Source organism: Triticum aestivum, chromosome 5A (assembly GCF_018294505.1).
Source record: "Triticum aestivum cultivar Chinese Spring chromosome 5A, IWGSC CS RefSeq v2.1, whole genome shotgun sequence".
In the NCBI taxonomy this organism is placed as follows: domain Eukaryota; kingdom Viridiplantae; phylum Streptophyta; class Magnoliopsida; order Poales; family Poaceae; genus Triticum; species Triticum aestivum.
This window is the reverse complement of record NC_057806.1, coordinates 414,482,580-414,502,161: the sequence shown is the minus strand read 5'-3', so window position 1 is coordinate 414,502,161 and position 19,582 is coordinate 414,482,580. Positions and strand designations below refer to the sequence as shown.

Genomic DNA, 19,582 nt, shown 5'->3' with positions numbered 1-19,582 from the left:
ATTCATATGGCTCGCGGAGACGATCTCCATGCCATTAAATACTTGCCCCTCAAGCTTAAGGGGAAAACTCGTCACTAGCTGAAAAGCCTCCCCGAAAACTCAATTGGAAGTTGGGAGGAGCTCGAGGATGCTTTTCGGGCTAATTTTCAAGGGGCTTATGTTCGACCTCCGGATGTAGACGATTTAAGTCATACAATCCAACAGTCCGGAGAGTCCGCCTGAAAGCTTTGGAACAGGTTCCTCACTAAAAAGAGCCAAATCGTCGACTGTCCGGACACCGAAGCCTTAGCAGCCTTTAAACACAGCATCCGAGACGAATGGCTCGCCAGACACCTCGGCCAAGAAAAACCGAGAACAATGGCAGCCCTAACAAGCCTCATGACCCGCTTTTGCGCGGGCGAAGACAGCTGGTTGGCCCGTAGCAGCACCAGCAACCCACGCACATCCAAAGTCAGGGATGGCAATGGTAAACCATGACGCAACAAAAACAAGCGTCGAAATAAAGAAGGTAGCCCAGATGACACGGCGGTAAACGCCGGATTCAGGGGCTCTCGACCAGGTGAGCAGAAAAAGCCTTTCAAAGGCAGCAGAGAAGGACAATCTGGCCTAAACAAAATTCTTGACAAGCTCTGTCAGATTCACGACACCCCCGACAAACCTGCAAATCACACACACAGAGAATGTTGGGTCTTCAAGCAAGCCGGTAAGCTAAACGCCGAACACAAAGGGGAGGAGACACCAAGTGAAGACGAGTGTCAGTATCAAAACCGGCGGATCTTGGGTAGGGGGTCCCGAACTGTGCGTCTAAGGCGGATGGTAACAGGAGGCAGGGGACACGATGTTTTACCCAGGTTCGGGCCCTCTTGATGGAGGTAAAACCCTACGTCCTGCTTGATTTATTCTTGATGATATGGGTATTACAAGAGTTGATCTACCACGTGATCGGAGAGGCTAAACCCTAAAAGCTAGCCTATGGTATGATTGTATGTTGTCCTACGGACTAAAACCCTCCGGTTTATATAGACACTAGAGAGGGTTAGGGTTACACAAGGTCGGTTACAAAGGAGGAGATATACATATCCATATTGCCTAGCTTGCCTTCCACGCCAAGTAGAGTCCCATCCGGACACGGGACGAAGTCTTCAATCATGTATCTTCATAGTCCAACAGTCCGGCCAAAGGATATAGTCCAGCTGTCCGGAGACTATATGAAAGTGACAAAATGAGAGACTCTCTATCATGAAGATCATGGTGCTAGTTTGATGCACAAGTGTGGTAAAAGGATAGTAACATTATCCCTTCTTTTTTTTCTCTCATTTTTTGGGCCTTCTCTTTTTATGGCCTTTTTTCGTCCGGAGTCTCATCCCGACTAGTGGGGGAATCATAGTCTTCATCATCCTTTCCTCACTTGGGACAATGTTCTAAAAATGATGATCATCACACTTTTTATTTTTCTTACAACTCAACAATTACAACTCAATACTTAGAACAAAATATGACTCTATATGAATGCCTCTGGCGGTGTACCGGGATATGCAATGAATCAAGAGTGACATGTATGAAAGAATTATGAATGGTGGCTTTGCCACAAATACGATGTCAACTACATGATCATGGTAGCAATATGACAATAATGGAGCATGTCATAATGAACGGAAAGGTGGAAAGTTGCATGGCAATATATCTCAGAATGGCTATGGAAATGCCTTGATAGGTAGGTATGGTGGCTGTTTTGAGGAAGGTATTTGGTGGGTGTATGATACCGGCGAAAAGTGCGCGGTATTAGAGAGGCTAGCAATGGTGGAAGGAAGGAAAGTGTGTATAATCCATGGACTCAACATTAGTCATAAAGAACTCATATACTTATTGCAAAAATCTAGAAGTTATCAAAGCAAAGTATTACGCGCATGCTCCTAGGGGGATAGATTGGTAGGAAAAGACCATCGCTCGTCCCCGACCGCCACTCATAAGGAAGACAATCAATAAATAAATCATGCTCCGACTTCATCACATAACGGTTCACCATACGTGCATGCTACGGGAATCACAAACTTCAACACAAGCATTTCTCAAATTCACAACTACTCAACTAGCATGACTCTAATATCACCATCCTCATATCTCAAAACAATTATCAAGCATCAATTTTTTTCTTAGTATTCAACGCACTCAAAAGAAAGTTTTACAAATCTTGAATACCAAGCATATTAGGATTTTAAGCAAATTACCATGATATTAAGACTCTTAAAATAATCTAAGTGAAGCATGAGAGATCAATAGTTTCTATAAAACAAATCCACCACCATGCTCTAAAAGATATAAGTGAAGCACTAGAGCAAAACTATAAAGCTCAAAAGATATAAGTTAAGCACATAGAGTATTCTATCAAATTCCAAATCATGTATGGCTCTCTCTAAAGGTGTGTACAGCAAGGATGATTGTGGTAGACTAACAAGCAAAGACTCAAATCATAAAAGACGCTCCAAGCAAAACACATATCATGTGGTGAATAAAAATATAGCTCCAAGTAAAGTTACCGATAGAAGTAGACAAAAGAGGGGATGCCTTCCGGGGCATCCCCAAGCTTTGGCTTTTGGGGTTCCTTAGATTATCTTGGGGGTGCCATGGGCATCCCCAATCTTAGGCTCTTTCCACTCCTTGTTCCATAATCCATCAAATCTTTACCCAAAACTTAAAAACTTCACAACACAAAACTTAAAGTAGAAAATCTCGTGCGCTCCGTTAGTGAAAGAAAACAAAAGACCACTTCAAGGTACTGTAATTAACTCATTATTTATTTATATGTGTGTTATACCTACTGTATTCCAACTTCTCTATGGATTATAAACTATTTTACTAGCCATAGATTCATCAAAATAAGCAAACAACACACGAAAAACAGAATCTGTCAAAAACAGAACAGTCTGTAGTAATCTGTAGCTAGCGCAAGATATGGAACCCCAAAAATTCTAAAATAAATTTCTGGACTTGAGGAATTTATCTATTAATCATCTTAAAAAAGAATTAACTAAATATCACTCTCCAAATAAAAATTACAGCAGTTCTCGTGAGCGCTAAAGTTTCTGTTTTTTACAGCAAGTTCAACAAGACTTTCCCCAAGTCTTCCCAACGGTTCTACTTGGCACAAACACTAATTAAGCACAAAAAACACAACCAAAACAGAGGCTAAATAATTTATTTATTACTAAACAGGAATAAAAAGCAAGTAATAAAAATAAAATTGGGTTGCCTCCCAACAAGCGCTATCGTTTAACGCCCCTAGCTAGGCATAACAAGCAAGAATAGATCTAGGTATTGCCATATTTGGTAGGCAATTCTTCAATGAGGCATATATCTCCCTTAGGAATTTATTTCTTTCTAGTGATTATCAAACTCTTAGGCATAAGATCGAAAAATTCATTTGTAGCAATTGGTTCCTTAATGATAGCAAAAAGATTGGGATGCATACTTATAGATTTAAGATCCACAGTTTCCTTACTAGATGATTCACCCTTATATTTAGGAACATACATAAGCTTGGAAATTTTAGTAGGAGGACTTGGAGTATTCTTTATGGAAGAAAAAGTGGTTCCCAAGTTCGTAATGATACCCTCAAGTTTATCGATTCTAGTAGAATCTAAGTTTATTTTCTCATTAACAATGGGTTACTTTTCCTTAATATTTTTCAAAGTCATTCCTACCTTGGATCCATATTGGGTAATTTGATTGTGGATCTTTTTATCCAGATTTTCAATTAATTCAATAGTAGCAACTTTATTTTCAATAATTTCAAGTCTTTGCATAACATGCTCCAAAGTTAACATAGTTCCATTAACCAAAAGAGGTGGTGAGCCAAATAAATCTAACATAGCATTATAAGAATCAAAAGTATGGCTACCCAAGAAATTCCCTCCGGTAATGGTATCAAGGATATATCTATACCAAGGACTAGCACCTACATAAAAATTGCGGAGAAGAACTGAAGTAGATTGCTTCCTGGTAGATCTATTTTGAGCATTGCAAATTCTATACCAAGCATCTTTTAGATTTTCTCCCTCCCTTTGTTTAAAATTTAGAACTTCATTCTCGGGAGACAACGGAGAAGATATGAGACTAGCCATGACGACGAGCAAACAAACTAACACACAAGCAAACAAAAGGCAAATGGGCAAAAAGAGGCAAATAGAGAGGGAGAGGGAGGATAGAGAGAGAGAGGGCGAATAAAACGGCAAGGGTGAATTGGGGGGAGAGGAAAACGAGAGGCAAATGGCAAATAATGTAATGCGGGAGATAGGGATTGTGATGGGTACTTGGTATGTTGACTTTTGCGCAGACTCCCCGGCAACGGCGCCAGAAATTCTTCTTGCTACCTCTTGAGCACTGCGTTGGATTTCCCCGAAGAGGAGAGGATGATGCAGCAAAGTAGTGTAAGTATTTCCCTCAGTTTTTGAGAACCAAGGTACCAATCCAGTAGGAGGCTACGCACGAGTCCCTCGTACCTACACAAAACAATAGCTCAACTCAACCCACGCGCTTAGGGGTTGTCAATCCCTTCACGATCACTTACGAAAGTGAGATCTGATAGAGATGATAAATAATATTATTTGTATTTTTGGTATAGAGATGCAAAGTAAAAAAGTAAAAGGCAAAGTAAAAAAGCAAAGCAATAATAAAGTGATGGAGATTGATATGATGAGAAAGAGACCCGGGGGCCATAGGTTTCACTAGTGGCTTCTCTCAAGAGCATAAGTATTCTACGGTGGATGAACAAATTACTTTTGAGCAATTGACAGAATTGATAGTTATGAGAATATCTAGGTATGATCGTGTATATAGGCATCACATCCGAGACAAGTAGACCGACTCCTGCCTGCATCTACTACTATTACTCCACTCATCGACCGCTATCCAGCATGCATCTAGAGTATTAAGTTAAAAAATAGAGTAACGCCTTAAGCAAGATGACATGATGTAGAGGGATAGTTTCATGCAATATGATAAAAACCCCATCTTGTTATCCTCGATGGCAATGATACAATACGTGCCTTGCAGCCCCGTCTGTCACTGGGAAAGGACACCGCAAGATCGAACCCAAAGCTAAGCACTTCTCCCATGGCAAGAACAACCAATCTAGTAGGCCAACCAAACTGATAATTCAAAGAGGCTTGCAAAGATAACCAATCATACATAAAAGAATTCAGAGAAGATTCAAATATTATTCATAGATAGACTTGATCATAAACCCACAATTCATCCGTCTCAACAAACACACCATAAAAATAAGATTACATCGAATAGATCTCCACGAGAGAGGGGGAGAACATTGTATTGAGATCCAAAAAGAGAGAAGAAGCCATCTAGCTACTAACTATGGACCCGTAGGTGTGAAGTAAACTACTCACACTTCATCGGAGGGGCTTGGATGATGATGTAGAAGCCCTCCGTGATCGATGCCCCCTCCGGCGGAGCTCTGGAACAGGCCCCAAGTTGGGATCTCGTGGATACAGAAAGTTGCGGCGGTGGAATTTGGTTTTTGGCTCGGTCTTTGATCGTTTGGGGGTACGTGGATATATATAGGAGGAAGAAGTACGTCGGTGGAGCTTCGAGGGGCCCACGAGGCAGGGGGCGCACCCTCCACCCTCGTGGCTATCTTGACGGAGGGACCAAGTCTCCTGGATCTTATCTGATGAGAAAATCACATTTCCGAAGGTTTCATTCCCTTTGGACCCCGTTTGATATTCTGTTTCTCTGAAACACTGAAATAGGCAAAAAAACAGCAATTCTGGGCTGGGCCTCCGATTAATAGGTTAGTCCCAAAAATAATATAAAAGTGGAAAATAAAGCCCAATATAGTCCAAAACAGTAGATAATATAGCATGGAGCAATCAAAAATTATAGATACGTTGGAGACGTATCAACCCATTAGTTCGGCTAGCCACCGTAGCCTCAGCCACCTGCACATAAAGGCAGTAGGGTTATTACCCAGGAATATGATCCTCGTGTTGCCGCCGCTCTCGACGACGACCAGAGTCTCAGGGGCTACTATCTGCATAAGGCACACCTAACGTGTGCGGTACTATAAAAACATACACTATTTCACGTACCTCAAAGCCCTTCAGCAGACTCATAAAGGCTCCGTGCAAACCGCTTTCAGCGGATGAAATCCTTTCAATTACCATACTCATTAGCGTACGATGCGCTTCCGAGACGGTCTCTTGCCCTAGAAGATCCTTCAGCATGTCCGACCGCACACTGTACGATTTCGGACCCTTTCTGCCACTCTCCTTAGAAGCCGGATACTGGGGATTTTGGGTAGCTAAAGGGTTATCCTCTGGCCTTGGCGGATCCGGAGATATCCTCCGCGACAACACTTCAGGGTCACCCGCCTCCGGAGGCGGGGCGTCAGGGGGAGGCGTTTTGATCTCCATCATCTCCGAAAGGAGATCCCCCGAAGACGAACTCTGTCGAGAAGGGCTACGATTCAGACTACAATTTATAGGCATCGGTTATTGTCTTCGGAAGTAAGGTAGGATATTTTCACTATTAAGTACTTTTCGATTACTTACAGTTCGGTAGAGGGCTGATCCCCGCGTGGACATTGTGCGGCAAGAATACCCTCCGAGGCAGGACCCTCTGACGAAGATTTCTTCTCCCGTTTGGAAACCTTAGTTTCCGGATCTTCAGAGGTAGTCCTCTTCCTTCCCCGGGGAGAGAGAGTGTCAGATTCTTCCCCTTGGTTATCCTCCCTCGCGGAGGTGCTCATTCCCTCAGTTGGAATAAGTAGCGAGTGAGGCCCGCTTTTGCCCTCTTTATTCCCCCCTTCATCTTCCTTTGAGGGCACTAGATAAGATGCCGGCTCGAGCATCTTTTCCAGCACCGGATTGTCCAAGCCCTCAAGAAGGGGGGCCGGACACCTGATCATCTTCGCCTTTCCGGTCCTGGTCAAAGAGCGACTCTTTAGAATGATGTCATGATGAATAAAAGGACGGCGGGTTCGGCCATGGGATTACTTACTTGGGAAGCAGGGCGGTTGCAGCTCAAACCCACATCCAAAGAACGATTTGTACATCTCTTCGAGCGTCATGCCGAGGAAATGCTGAATAGCTCGTGGTCCTTCTGGGTTGAATTCCCACATACGGAGGGGCCGGCGTTTGCAAGGCTGGACTCGATGAACTAGCATAACTTGCATTACCTTAACCAGACTGAAATCTCTCTCAAAGAGATCTCGGATACGGCTCTGCAATATTGGCACGTCCTTTGCTGGACCCCAGCCCAGCACCCTGCTGATCCATGACATCAGTTGCGGTGGGGGCCCCAAGCAAAAGGTGGGGGCGGTTACCCACTTGGCACTTCGGGGAGCTGTGATGTAAAACCACTCCCGCTGCCACAATCCGGACACTCTGGGAAGGAACCCTCTGGCTATGGAGCATCAGCATTTTTGCTTATTAAAGCACCTCTGCACTCTGCGTGCCACCCCTCGATCATCTTCGGCATCACATCGAAGGTCTTGGGCCACAGGCCGAAGTGAGGGGTAATGCAGAGGAAGGCCTCACATACGACAATAAATGACGAGATGTGAAGAAGGGAGTCCGGGGCTAGATCATGGAAATCCAGCCCATAAAAGAACTTAAGACCCCTGACAAAGGGATCCCGAGCGAGGCCTAGTCCTCGGAGGAAGTGGGAGATGAACACAACACTCTCGGTGGGTTCGGGAGTAGGGACGACCTGCCCTCGGGCAGGCGGCCTATGTGAAATTTCGGTGGTCAGATATTTGGCCTCTCTCAGCTTTTTGATGTCCTCCTCTGTTACAAAGGAGGGCATCCACCGACCTTGAAGGTTTGAACCGGACATAGCTGAAGGTCCGAAGCGCCTGACTTGAGCTTTGGGTGTTAGAACTCGAGGCGGGGGAAGGATTCGATTGAGCACGGGAGGGAGAAAGAAAAGGCCTTGTCCTCGCTATAAAGGGGGTGAATATCAAGCATCCTCCTCGCGGCCGTTTGGGACTTGCCTAAGATCTGGGAGTCATACCAACATGCACGGTTGGGTTACCCACGTCTGTATTGATCAGAATCCCGTGATAAGGGGAACACGATCTCTGCTTTGACAAGACGTGTCAAGAAAACCGCCTCGCGATATGTGCGGTGCAGGTTGAGAAAAACAGTTCGAATAATGACCGAGCCGTGGCGTGATGTCATGCTGTCAAAACGTGTTAGCAGATTAGATTTGTGGAAATATTATTCTCTTTGTGGTGGTATGTGGAACTTACTTTTCAGGGCCAGACACTATTCTTGTGTTCAAACTCTTCCATGGAGTATTCGGAGGAGGAACCCGCCTTGCAATGCCGAAGACAATACTGCGCGCCGGACTCGTCGTCATTGAAGCCTGGTTCAGGGGCTACTGAGGGAGTCTTGGATTAGGGGGTCTCCAGACAGCCGGACTATATCCTTTGGCCGGACTATTGGACTATGAAGATACAAGATTGAAGACTTCGTCCCGTGTCCGGATGGGACTCTACTTGGCGTGGAAGGCAAGCTAGGCAATACGGATATGTATATCTCCTCCCTTGTAACCGACCTTGTGTAACCCTAGCCCCCTCCGGTGTCTATATAAACCGGCGGGTTTTAGTCCGTAGGACAACATACAATCATACCATAGGCTAGCTTCTAGGGTTTAGCCTCTCTGATCTCGTGGTAGATCAACTCTTGTAATACTCATATCATCAAGAACAATCAAGCAGGACGTAGGGTATTACCTCCATCAAGAGGGCCCGAACCTGGGTAAACATCGTGTTCGCTGCCTCCTGTTACCATCCGCCTTAGACGCACAGTTTGGGACCCCCTATTCGAGATTCGCCGGTTTTGACATCGATAGTCTCCAAGGCAACTAAACGTTTGAATTTTGAAAGAAACAAGTTGCAATGTTTCTCATTGAGGTTGGCTAAGTGTTCCATCAACAATAACCACATTCAATTGTATATGTACATAGGAACATGAGATGATAGGAATTGCATGGTTAACTATGTTTCAAATCGCAGCAGGGATGACCCATCATCGCACATAAGGGTTCTCTCATCTAAATGATTGGCCCTAAGAGAGGCACTGAAACGGTTTACCATGTATTAATCGACTTCGATATGAGGATCAAGAATAGAGGGTAAGTGGAAGATGATCTGAAGGTTATAGATGGGGCGATAAATTGCAACCTCTACACACCATGGAAACCAGTCATACATCGCATTAAGGGCGATTATGGTGTTGTTGACATATCTTGAACCTATGTTGAGTACGTTGTGGAGGCAACGGTAGAGGTTGTCGTATCAGAAATCATCATGGCTTCGGTATATCTCGGTGATCCTTTGTCTATGTTTGGGAGGCCTATGAAGAGATTCAGCTTTTCCATTTCACTGTTGACCAGTCGTGTGGCTTGAGAAGGTTTGTGCTATCTATCTCGTTAGGTGACATGATGATATTGAAGTTCAAGTTAGGTAACACCGGTGTTGAACTTCGTCATTCTTTTAAAGCTAAGCCACATGGATGTTCTAGTCGGCAGATAAAGCATGAGCTCGCAAACATCTTGGTGAAGGTGACTTGGTCCACTATTTGTACGTGGCAAAAATTTTGCTTCCTGGGCTCATGGTACTATTAATCAGTCACGTGGTGTCAAAAGATATGTTGCTTGATGTCACAATGAGTATTGTTGCTATTGAAGTTTGGCAATAACAAAATGTTTAGCGTTGTGGCCCATCAAACTAAGCTATATGGATGTGTTAGTCGAAAGACAAATTTTGAGCTCGCTTCTGTCACGGTGAAGGTAACTTGGTCTACTATTTGAAACCCTCCTATATTTCGCCACTTAGTCCTTAATTATGTTATTTGATACACCCTAAACCACCAACATCCTACATTACTGAACAGAGGTAGTATATCACTCGAAGGATGTGTGCTTAATTATATACTAATTTTGTGTTGGAACTGAGTATTGTTTAGCTTGAACAATATTTCATGTAGTACTTCCTCCGCTTTAAAATACTTGAATAAGTTTATCATGGGGCAACTATGAAAATATAGTATGAAAAAACATATGTTATAATGAATCTAGCTAAACCAATCTGATGTTGTTGTTGTTATATTTTTCTATAGACTTGGTTAAACTTAAATATGTTTGGCTTACAAACTTAGAGCAACTCTAGCAGATGCACAAACTGCTCATATGACATCCAAGGCCCAAAAGAAGGGTCTTGTCAAGAGCATAGTCACCCTCAACAACAAGACAAGAGTCTTCGTCATAATGTTGAAGCAACAAAGATGACGATAAAAATGAACATGGTCATCCTCAACAGCATAGTCAACTACAACTGAAGCTAAAAACATCCATACATTTTGCCCACTAATCTATATTAGGTTTGAGATGACTTGTAGTTGGTGTTCTTGCGGCCATATTTTGGTTTCAAGCTAAACAAACGTCTCTTTGGGCTATGGTGGAAAAAACTACTTGATCTGGAAGCTGATAAAAAGAAGTTGGAAGTTGATTTGTTTACAACAATAAGAAGTGATACAACAACTTGTCATGAGAGAACAATTTGATTCAGGAATTGGTAAAAGGAGAAAGATGAGGAATTTGTAAATTACTTATATCTTGTTGATTATAGTGGAAGTCAGGAAACCGTTGAGAACTTTAGAGAACAAATGGCTAAAATTTATGGAGTGGCTTTGGATGCTAGTGATGGTGGGGACATGGAAGATGCTTCTAAAAGATGCCCTAGATTGAAATGCAAAGAAGATTTCAGGGTGGAATATTTAGCAAAAAAACATATCTGAAGCTAGAGGTAATTATAGTATGGATGATGATTTGTCTTCTTCTAATGCCTCCTTACTTCACGTGACTACTCTGGTGGGTATTGATTTGGGATGTTCCATTGAGATGGTTGATAAGAACCTTGACATGATTAAAAAATGGACCATGCTCGGAATTATATATTTTTTCCTACAAAACATTGTTAATAAGAATACTAGTAAAACAGAAATCACTAGGTCACCAGGTCCAATTAACACTGGTGGTGCTGCTCTTGACGAGTTATGTTCTGATAATGAACATTCTGATGTTGAGATGGAAGAATACTACTATGGGTAATTAAAAAATATTTTCTGTTGGGAATATAGATACCAGGTAAGACCCGCCCAGGAGGGGCCGGGTCAGCCCCAATGGCGGGTTACAAAAGAAGCCTAGTAACATCCAAGGCGATAGTTTATTAAGACTTATAGAAGGTCCTAAGCCCAGAGGCAGCTTAAGGCCCAATATTATAAACCGCCATTGTAAGGAAAGACTTGTAAAGAAAGGCATGTAAAAGAAGTCACCGAGCCGGACACGTTTTATAAGCCGGCCAGGACTCTGTAGGCCGCCAGGCGTCAACCCGTGTATATAAGGGGATGACTCGGCGGCGGCTTAGGTCAAGAGACAACAACTCGAAGCTAGGACAAGCATATTCGTTCCCTGGTCTTCGAAACCCTAGCAATTCCAAACACAACTAGACATAGGCTTTTACCTTCATCGTAAGGGGACGAACTAGTATAAAACCTCTCGTGTCATTTGTCCCGATTAACCCCTTTAAGCTTCCTAGTTGCGATGGCCCTACAACTAAGTCCTTTCGCTAGGACATCTGTCGTGACAATTCCACGACAGTTGGCGCCCACCGTGGGGCCAGCGCACGGTGGATTCGAGTTCTTGAAGGGCAACTTCAAAGGGCTCAAGGGATACGCTGTGCGCCGGATGACCAAGAGTCATCACGGCAAACTCTACATCGACGACTAAGGCTGGGGCCCCAAGGCTAGCTCAATTGAGTACGGGTACCGGGTCCCCTTCTGCGGAATTCATGTCTTCATTGGCCGGATCGGCGAATCAGGCCCTTAGATGGACGTCCACACCAACCTCATCGAGACGGCTCAGCGCACGAGATCCGACTGGGTTCAACCCGCCGTAAGTCATGCCTTCGTGGGTTGCGTCCATGGAGGTGGATACTCTGAAGGATCAGTGGATGGCGATGAGACGGCCGTCTGTTCTGATGCTATGTCATCAACAGGCGAGACATATTCTTAGTACCAACTACAAGATGGCATGCTCGGGGGCTGTTCCGATGGCAACAGTATTCCAGACCCCTTTGAGCCGCAGAATCGAGCCGGAGTCTTCATGGCTGGCACTCAACCTGGGCAGAACTCCACGACTGCAGCAGCAACCACCACCGGGTCGGCAGCGGCCGGGTCAGGAGATCCCGCGCGCCCCCGGCTCAGATGCTAATGGACCTCATGGATAAGTTGACGGCTCTGTTGACTGCTGTGGTGGAACCAGCGGATAAGTCCCGGCATGACGCGGAGGTGGCATGGATACGTGAAGAGATGGCACAGGCCAAGGAAAATTTAGTGGCAGAAGAGGTCAGGATGGCCACAGAGCAGGCGGCTTTGGACGCCCGTGCTCAGCAGCTTCAAGCGGAGACTTTCCGGCTCTCGGTGGATCTGAACATGTCAAACAAGGTCATGAGAAGAACGGCACCTGGCATATGTGTGTGGATTACACCAATTTGAACAAAGCTTGTCCGACTGACCCTTTTGCTCTCCCTCATATTGATCAGATCATTGATGCTACGGCAAGTGTTTGAGTTTTTTGGATGCATACTCAGGTTATCATCAGATCAAGATGGCAGTTAAGGACCAGGAGAAACAACTTTCATCACTCCGTTTGGATCCTTCTGCTATGTGTCTATGCCTTTTGGGCTTAAAAGTGCCCAGGCGACTTATCAACGGTGTGTACAGAATTGCCTTCACAATCAGATTGGGCATGATGTTCATGCTTATGTGGATTATATAGTGGTGAAATCCAGAGAAGAGGAAACCTTGGTAACAGATCTGAAGGAGACCTTTGATAACCTCCGGGTCTACAAGATGATGCTTAACCCGGCCAAGTGTGTTTTTGGAGTCCCAGCTGGCAAGCTTGGGTTTTTTGGTGTCTAACAGAGGTATTGAAGCTAAGCCGGAGAAAATTAAGGCAATCACCTCCCTGACCAAACCGGTGTGCATCAATGACGTTCAACGGTTGGCGGGTCGCGTCGCTGCTTTAAGCCGGTTCATAAGCCGGTTAGGGGAGAAGGCGATGCCTTTGTATGAGATGATGAAAAAGACGGATGACTTTGTTTGGAGTGATGCTGCAAACTCGGCTTTTGAGGATCTGAAGAAACAGCTTGCTGAGCCGCCGGTTCTTGCTGCTCCAGTTGAGAAAGAGACGCTATTATTATATGTAGCTGCTAACTCACGAGCTGTTAGTGTGGCCATTGTGGTGGAGCGCAAGGAGGCTGGCAAGGAACATCTGGTTCAACGGCCGGTTTACTACATCAGTGAGGTGCTGATTGAATCTAAACAAAGATATCCACATTGGCAGAAGCTCATGTATGGGGTGTTCATGGCAAGCCGGAAGCTCAAACATTACTTTCAGGGTCACCCAATCATTGTGGTTAGCTCTACTCCTTTGGGAGACATCATTCAAAATAGAGAAGCTACTGGACGAGTCGCCAAGTGGCCCATTGAACTTGGGTCTCATGGGTTGAAGTATGTGCCACGTACTGCGATCAAATCTCAAGCGTTGGTTGACTTTATTAATGACTGGACAGAGATGCAGATGCCAGAGGAGAAACCAGACAACACATATTGGACGATTCAATTTGATGGGTCCAGACAGTTGGAAGGCTCAGGGGCTGGAGTTGTTTTAACTTCCCCTCGAGGTGACAAGTTTTGTTATGTGTTGCGATTGATGTTTCCTTGTACTAACAACGCAGCATAATATGAAGCCTTGCTCCATGGTCTTCGAAATGGCTAAAGAAATGAGTCTGAGCCGGGTCCGGTGCCTTGGCAATTCAGATTTGGTGGCTCAACAGGTGTCAGGCAAGTGGGATTCCAAGGATCCTCTCATGGAGGCTTATCGCCGTGAAGTCGACGTTGTTGCAGGACATTTTAAGGGTTATCAAGTGGAACACATTTACCGTAGAAAGAATGAAGCGGCCGATGCCTTAAGCCGGTTGGGATCTCAGGTAAGCCGGTGCCACCTAACACCTTTTTGGATGTTTTGCATAACCCGTCTGTTAAGTTACCTACAGAGGAAGATTTGGCCATTCCTGACCCGGAGGCACAGTTGGTGGCGGCTCTTCACGTCATCCCAGATTGGACAATACCGTTCTTGGCTTACATGACCTGGGGCGAGTTGCCAGAGGATGAGCCCCTGGCCCGACAGATAACCTGGCGGTCCAAGTCAATGACGATTTCTGACGGAGAGTTATACCATCATAGTGTCACCGGAGTGTTTCAACGGTGTGTTTCTCCTGAAGAAGGCCAAGAAATACTTCATGAGATCCATGAAGGGGATTGTGGTCATCATGCCGGGTCAAAATCTCTTGTGGACGAAGCTTTTCGTCATGGTTTTTACTGGTTGACGGCTCACGCTGATGCAGAGGATCTGGTCAGTAGATGTGATGGATGTCAAAAATTTGCACGACGAGCGCATGTGCTAGCTCAGGAATTTCGGATGATTCCAATCACTTGGCCGTTTGCAGTCTGGGGGCTTGACATGGTTGGACCTTTCAAAAGGTCTAAGGATAAAAAGACACATCTTTTACTGGCAGTTGACAAATTCACAAAATGGGTTGAGGTAGAGCCAGTGAGTAAGTGTGATGCTGCCACGGCAGTTCAGTTCATGAAAAAGGAATGGAGCCGAAATATTACAGAGATAACCATAAATGTGACGCATATATTGACATCAGGAAGCAAAGAGTCACACACGGCGTCTTATGCACGATGGCATAGGCAAAATATGCAGTTGTTTCAAGCTAAATCTATTACAAGGCTTTAAAGAGCCCACAAAGATGGTTCTCACTCTTCGCTTGCCAGTTCACCTCCTTCTATTAATTGGAAGCTGGGATTGGACCAATCAAAGCCGTTCACGGCAATGAACTCTGCTTCATCATTAATCAGGCCAGCCGGATCAACTTCTGGAGCAAACGTATGTTGATGAACGGCGGGATAAGGTCTATCACCTTGTAAGAGGGAGTCACCATCTTCTTATTCTCCAAATCAAAACCCGGCTGATATTTGTCAATGTTGATCTCATCTCCAAGAATGGTAGCGTGAGGTCGAACTCCCCTCATGCAAGCAACGAAGTCATCCTGCTCAAATAGAGACCCGTCTTCCTTCATGGTAGGGTACCCCCTGGCTACATCCGCCGGGTCTAGATCTGGCACCCAGGCTTTGGAGCGGCTCAGGGTAGTCAAGGCTCCGGCTCTGGCACATGATCGTTTGACTTCTTGAAACCTCGCAGGTAAGATTGACAATTTTTTCAAGACATCACTGAGCCGCTTGGTTGGCAGGAGAGATAGCAGCAAGTGCTCGTTGAGCGCTAGTGTACAACTGTTCCACTAAGGAATAGACCACCTTCAGTTTGGTCACATTATCTTGGCTCAGATTTTTGCTTCGCGGGCCTGCACATATTTTTTAAACAAGGGGTCAGCAGGCGGTTTGTATTCCGGGTCAAAAGAAGGTACAAAAGATCAGTACATACGGCTTACCAAAGATGGTGGAAACCATTTGAGACACCCGGTTCTTTAAGCCTGTAAGCTCCATGGTAACCTCCTCAAGAGCCGCTTCAGCTTTTTCAGCGCGTTGTGTCAGCAGCGTCTTTTCTTCAGCCCAGGATTTCTTTTTGGCCGTCAAGCTGGTTTTCAATTTTTCTGTCTCAGCAAGACTCAATTGAAGTTTAGAATCAACAGACTTGATTTCTACCTCTTGATCCGCCAGTCGGGTCTTTGCATCAGTTAATTGGGAGCCCAATTCAGATAGGGCGTTCTACAAAACATACACAGGCATGTCAAGGCTTAAACTAAAAGTTATAAAGATTCAAGTCTCAAGTACTTTGCACTACAATACCACTTGCCACTTGGGGGCTAATGTCTGTTAAAACAATTTCTTATGAATTTTATATATTTCAAGTCCCAAGTACCTTACAAAGTAACTGCACTTGGCACTTGGGGGCTAATGTATGACATTTAGAAAGTCTGTCAAGATTAAACCGGATTAGAATATTTATTGGGACTGGCACACGACAGTTATGAAATTAAGTACCGGCTCATTTATGATCAAGTGAACCGGCCCTTGGGGACTACAGGTGAAGTTTGCACTATTCTGTTGGACTTTTCAAAGACTTGGAGAGAAAGTATCCATCTATATCATAAAGTCTCCAGATCATTCAGAATCATCATCTGAAGAATTGGGGGCTGGCAGAGTATAAGTAAACCGGAGAATATACCTCATATTTCAGCTGAAGTTGCTTGACCATCTCAATCTCTGACTCATGGCTGGAATGAACATGGCTGAGATAGCCGGACAATATGTCATTAGCATTCAGATGACTGTAGTGAGAGATATCAAAACACACTTTCTGTTTCTCCGGGGCTTCTTGTTTAGCGGTGTGTCGAGCTAACACGGTGGGAGTCCCTGGCTCAACAAAACGGCTTCCAGTGACCAGAATGTCATGATCAGAAGATGATGGTGGGTTAGCCGAGCTAGATGGTCCGGCAGTAGAGGGGTTAACAATGGTGTCATCAGCTGACGGCTCAGGAGGGTCTAATTGAGTATCAGCAGCTGGGTCTTCTGGTGCTTCAGTTCGAGGGGGAGAAGTTGGCATGGTCGGTTCAGGAGCAAGGACTGATGGGTCTTCCGCCAGTTTAGTTACTTTGGCCTTCTTGGACTTGGCTTGGCCACTACGAAAGATGTTATGAGACAGTTAGTACAAAGATGCAGTTTGAAAGACTCGGAGGAAAGATGATTTTTTCCTTACCCAGGGGTAGTCTTGAAAGCCGGAAATTGAGTTTGAGATGAGTCGCCAGAAGAGCGAGACACCTCCTGCGGAAGATAAAATAAAGTTAGTAATGCAAGGGAGAAGATCCATTAATGAAAAGTAAAAGATGAAGATAAAAGAGACCTCATTCTGGCGTTTTGAGGAGTTTGTTGAAGAACGGAAGGCGGTTCATTGTCGTTCTGGGCCTGACGGCGGCTCTTATGTTGCTGCTTTTTCAAAAGAAAATGAGGGTCCAAATAAGCCAAAGGGTGTGAAAACCTTACTTTCCGGGTTACCAGTCGAAGTTTCTGTCTTGGCAAATGGGCTGAGTCGGAGGAAATAGTTACCTCTTCTTCCACGGCCTGACTGGCCCCCGTGTCGTCCTGGCAATAGTCAGTGTCAATAAGGTTATTAAAAAATGGCCAAGGGGATCAAGGGCTACCTCTGACTCAGAAATATCATCAAGTTTTAACAGGTCCTTAGCGGTGCTCTTTTTCTTCTTGGACCTCCGGGTCATTTTCTTGGCGTTTATGGTGGTGGCTCTAGCCTTCTTGGCGGCTTCATGGTCATACTTGGCTTTCCAAAAGTCAGATTTAGCATGTGAACAAGTAAACAAGGTCATGCAGGTATTTAAAACTGCTGAGGAAAATACAAAGAGAAAGAGGTCATGAGTTTCTTACCTCTGGCGCTGGGTTAAGTTTGCAGAAGGGGTTTAACCCGACTTTACTGCAGTCTTCATATTTGCCGTTCATCAGAAGGGTCGACATTGAAACAATATATTCTTCAGTTAGTTGAACGGAGCTGTGATGAAGAGAGTCATCTGGGCCTCCACCATATTCATACATCAATTTGGATCGGCGGCTTAGAGGGATGACCTGCCATGAAACCCAACAACGAGTCAAATCAACTCCGGTTAAGCCGTTCCCCAGTAAGGCGTTAATCCTTTTAATTGGTGGAATAAGCTTTTTGCGTTCGGTGGCAGTAAGCTTGTCAGGGAGCGCAAACATGGAATCTAGATGATCCGCGCGATAACCCGGCAGTGGTTTCTCATTGGCTGGTGAAGTGTCTTGGCAGTAGAACCAGGTCTGATTCTGGTCTTGGGATGACTCGGAAAGACTATTAGGGGGAAAACGGCGCCTTGTCGGTGCTGAATTGAGATGCCTCCAAGTTCAAAGCTGGGGCCATTGGTACACTCGTTCTGGCAGTTCAGATAAAAATACTCTCTAAAGAGTTCCACAGTCGGTTCTTCTTGAAGGTACACCTCACAAAGAACTTGGAAATTGCAGATATTGGATATGGAATTGGGCCCGAGATCTTGAGGGTGGAGTTTGAAAAAATGGAGAACATCTCTGAAGAACTTTGAGCCGGATGGTGAAAAGCCCCGATTCATGCGGTGAGAGAAGACAATAACTTCACCATCTTTGGGGTTAGACCGTTCCTCGTCCGGGTCAGGTGCACGGTGTCGGTGTCAAAACCGGTGGATCTCGGGTAGGGGGTCCCGAACTGTGCGTCTAAGGTGGATGGTAACAGGAGGCAGGGGACACGATGTTTTACCCAGGTTCGGGCCCTCTTGATGGAGGTAAAACCCTACGTCCTGCTTGATTTATTCTTGATGATATGGGTATTACAAGAGTTGATCTACCACGAGATCGGAGAGGCTAAACCCTAGAAGCTAGCCTATGGTATGATTGTATGTTATTGTGTCCTATGGACTAAAACCCTCTGGTTTATATAGACACCGGCGATGGTTAGGGTTACACAAGGTCGGTTACAAAGGAGGAGATATCCATATCCGTACTGCCTAGCTTGCCTTCCACGCCAAGTAGAGTCCCATCCGGACACGACACGAAGTCTTCAATCTTGTATCTTCATAGTCTAACAGTCCGGCCAAAGGATATAGTCCAGCTGTCCGGAGACCCCCTAATCCAGGACTCCCTCAGTAGCCCCTGAACCAGGCTTCAATGACGATGAGTCCGGCACGCAGTGTTGTTTTCGGCATTGCAAGGCGGGTTCCTCCTCCGAATACACCACGGAAGAATTTGAATACAAGGATAGTGTCTGACCCTGCAAAATAAGTTCCACATACCACCATAGAGAGAATAATATTTCCACAAATCTAATTTGCTGACTTGTTTTGGCGATACGACATTATGCCATGGCCCGGTGATTATTCGAACCGTTTCCTTTAACTGGCCCCGCACATAACGCGAGGCAGTTTTTTGACACGTCTTGTCAAAGCAGAGATCGTGTCCCCCTTATTACGGGATTCTCATCAATATGGGCGTGGGTAACCCAACCGCGCCATCGATTACGGCGCTTGGGGGATAAGCGAGTTTTACCAGGCTAGTGGGGACGTATAGTTTCGGCCGCCCATATAAAGGGACAAGGATTCAGCTTTTCATCCATGCCTTCTTCCTCCTTTGCTCATCCATTTTCGCACACTCGAGCTCCAGTGCCCAAGTCCGCATTTCCCACCTCAACCTTCTCCAACCATGTCCGGAGCGGGAGGCAGGTGGATGGTCTCCTCCGTCACGGAGGGACACATCAAGAAGCTGAGGAGAGCCGGATACCTGCCCGACGACATCGCGCACCGGCTCCCAGATGAAGGGCAGCTCATCCCCACCCCCAGGCCCCACGAGAGGGTAGTGTTCCTTACCCATTTCCTCCACGGACTAGGGTTCCCTCTCCACCCATTCATCCGGGGGCTCATGTTCTA

At 45.3% G+C, this 19,582-nt stretch overlaps 1 protein-coding gene across 3 annotated transcripts; it reads right to left on the bottom strand.

Moving 5' to 3' along the window:
- Nucleotides 1-14,166: 14,166 nt before the first annotated feature.
- LOC123107027 (uncharacterized) lies at nt 14,167-18,440 on the bottom strand. 3 transcript variants are annotated; one of them, XR_006451572.1, is made up of 8 exons: nt 17,309-18,440; nt 17,214-17,249; nt 17,011-17,093; nt 16,867-16,931; nt 16,336-16,789; nt 15,813-15,875; nt 15,599-15,744; nt 14,167-15,511 (listed from the first exon to the last, which is right to left on the bottom strand). XR_006451572.1 is itself a non-coding variant. In XM_044529035.1 (7 exons), exons 5-7 carry the CDS (start codon nt 16,711-16,713, stop codon nt 15,378-15,380), a joined length of 789 nt encoding a protein of 262 aa, XP_044384970.1. In that variant the 5' UTR covers nt 16,714-16,789; nt 16,867-16,931; nt 17,011-17,093; nt 17,214-17,249; nt 17,309-18,440; the 3' UTR covers nt 14,167-15,377. The 3 variants fall into 3 exon arrangements, 2 of the variants coding, with proteins under 2 accessions (XP_044384970.1, XP_044384971.1); XM_044529035.1 differs by having other exon boundaries at nt 15,599-15,875; XM_044529036.1 differs by lacking the exons at nt 17,214-17,249; nt 17,309-18,440 and having other exon boundaries at nt 15,599-15,875; nt 17,011-17,213.
- Between the last annotated feature and the right edge of the window lie 1,142 nt (nt 18,441-19,582).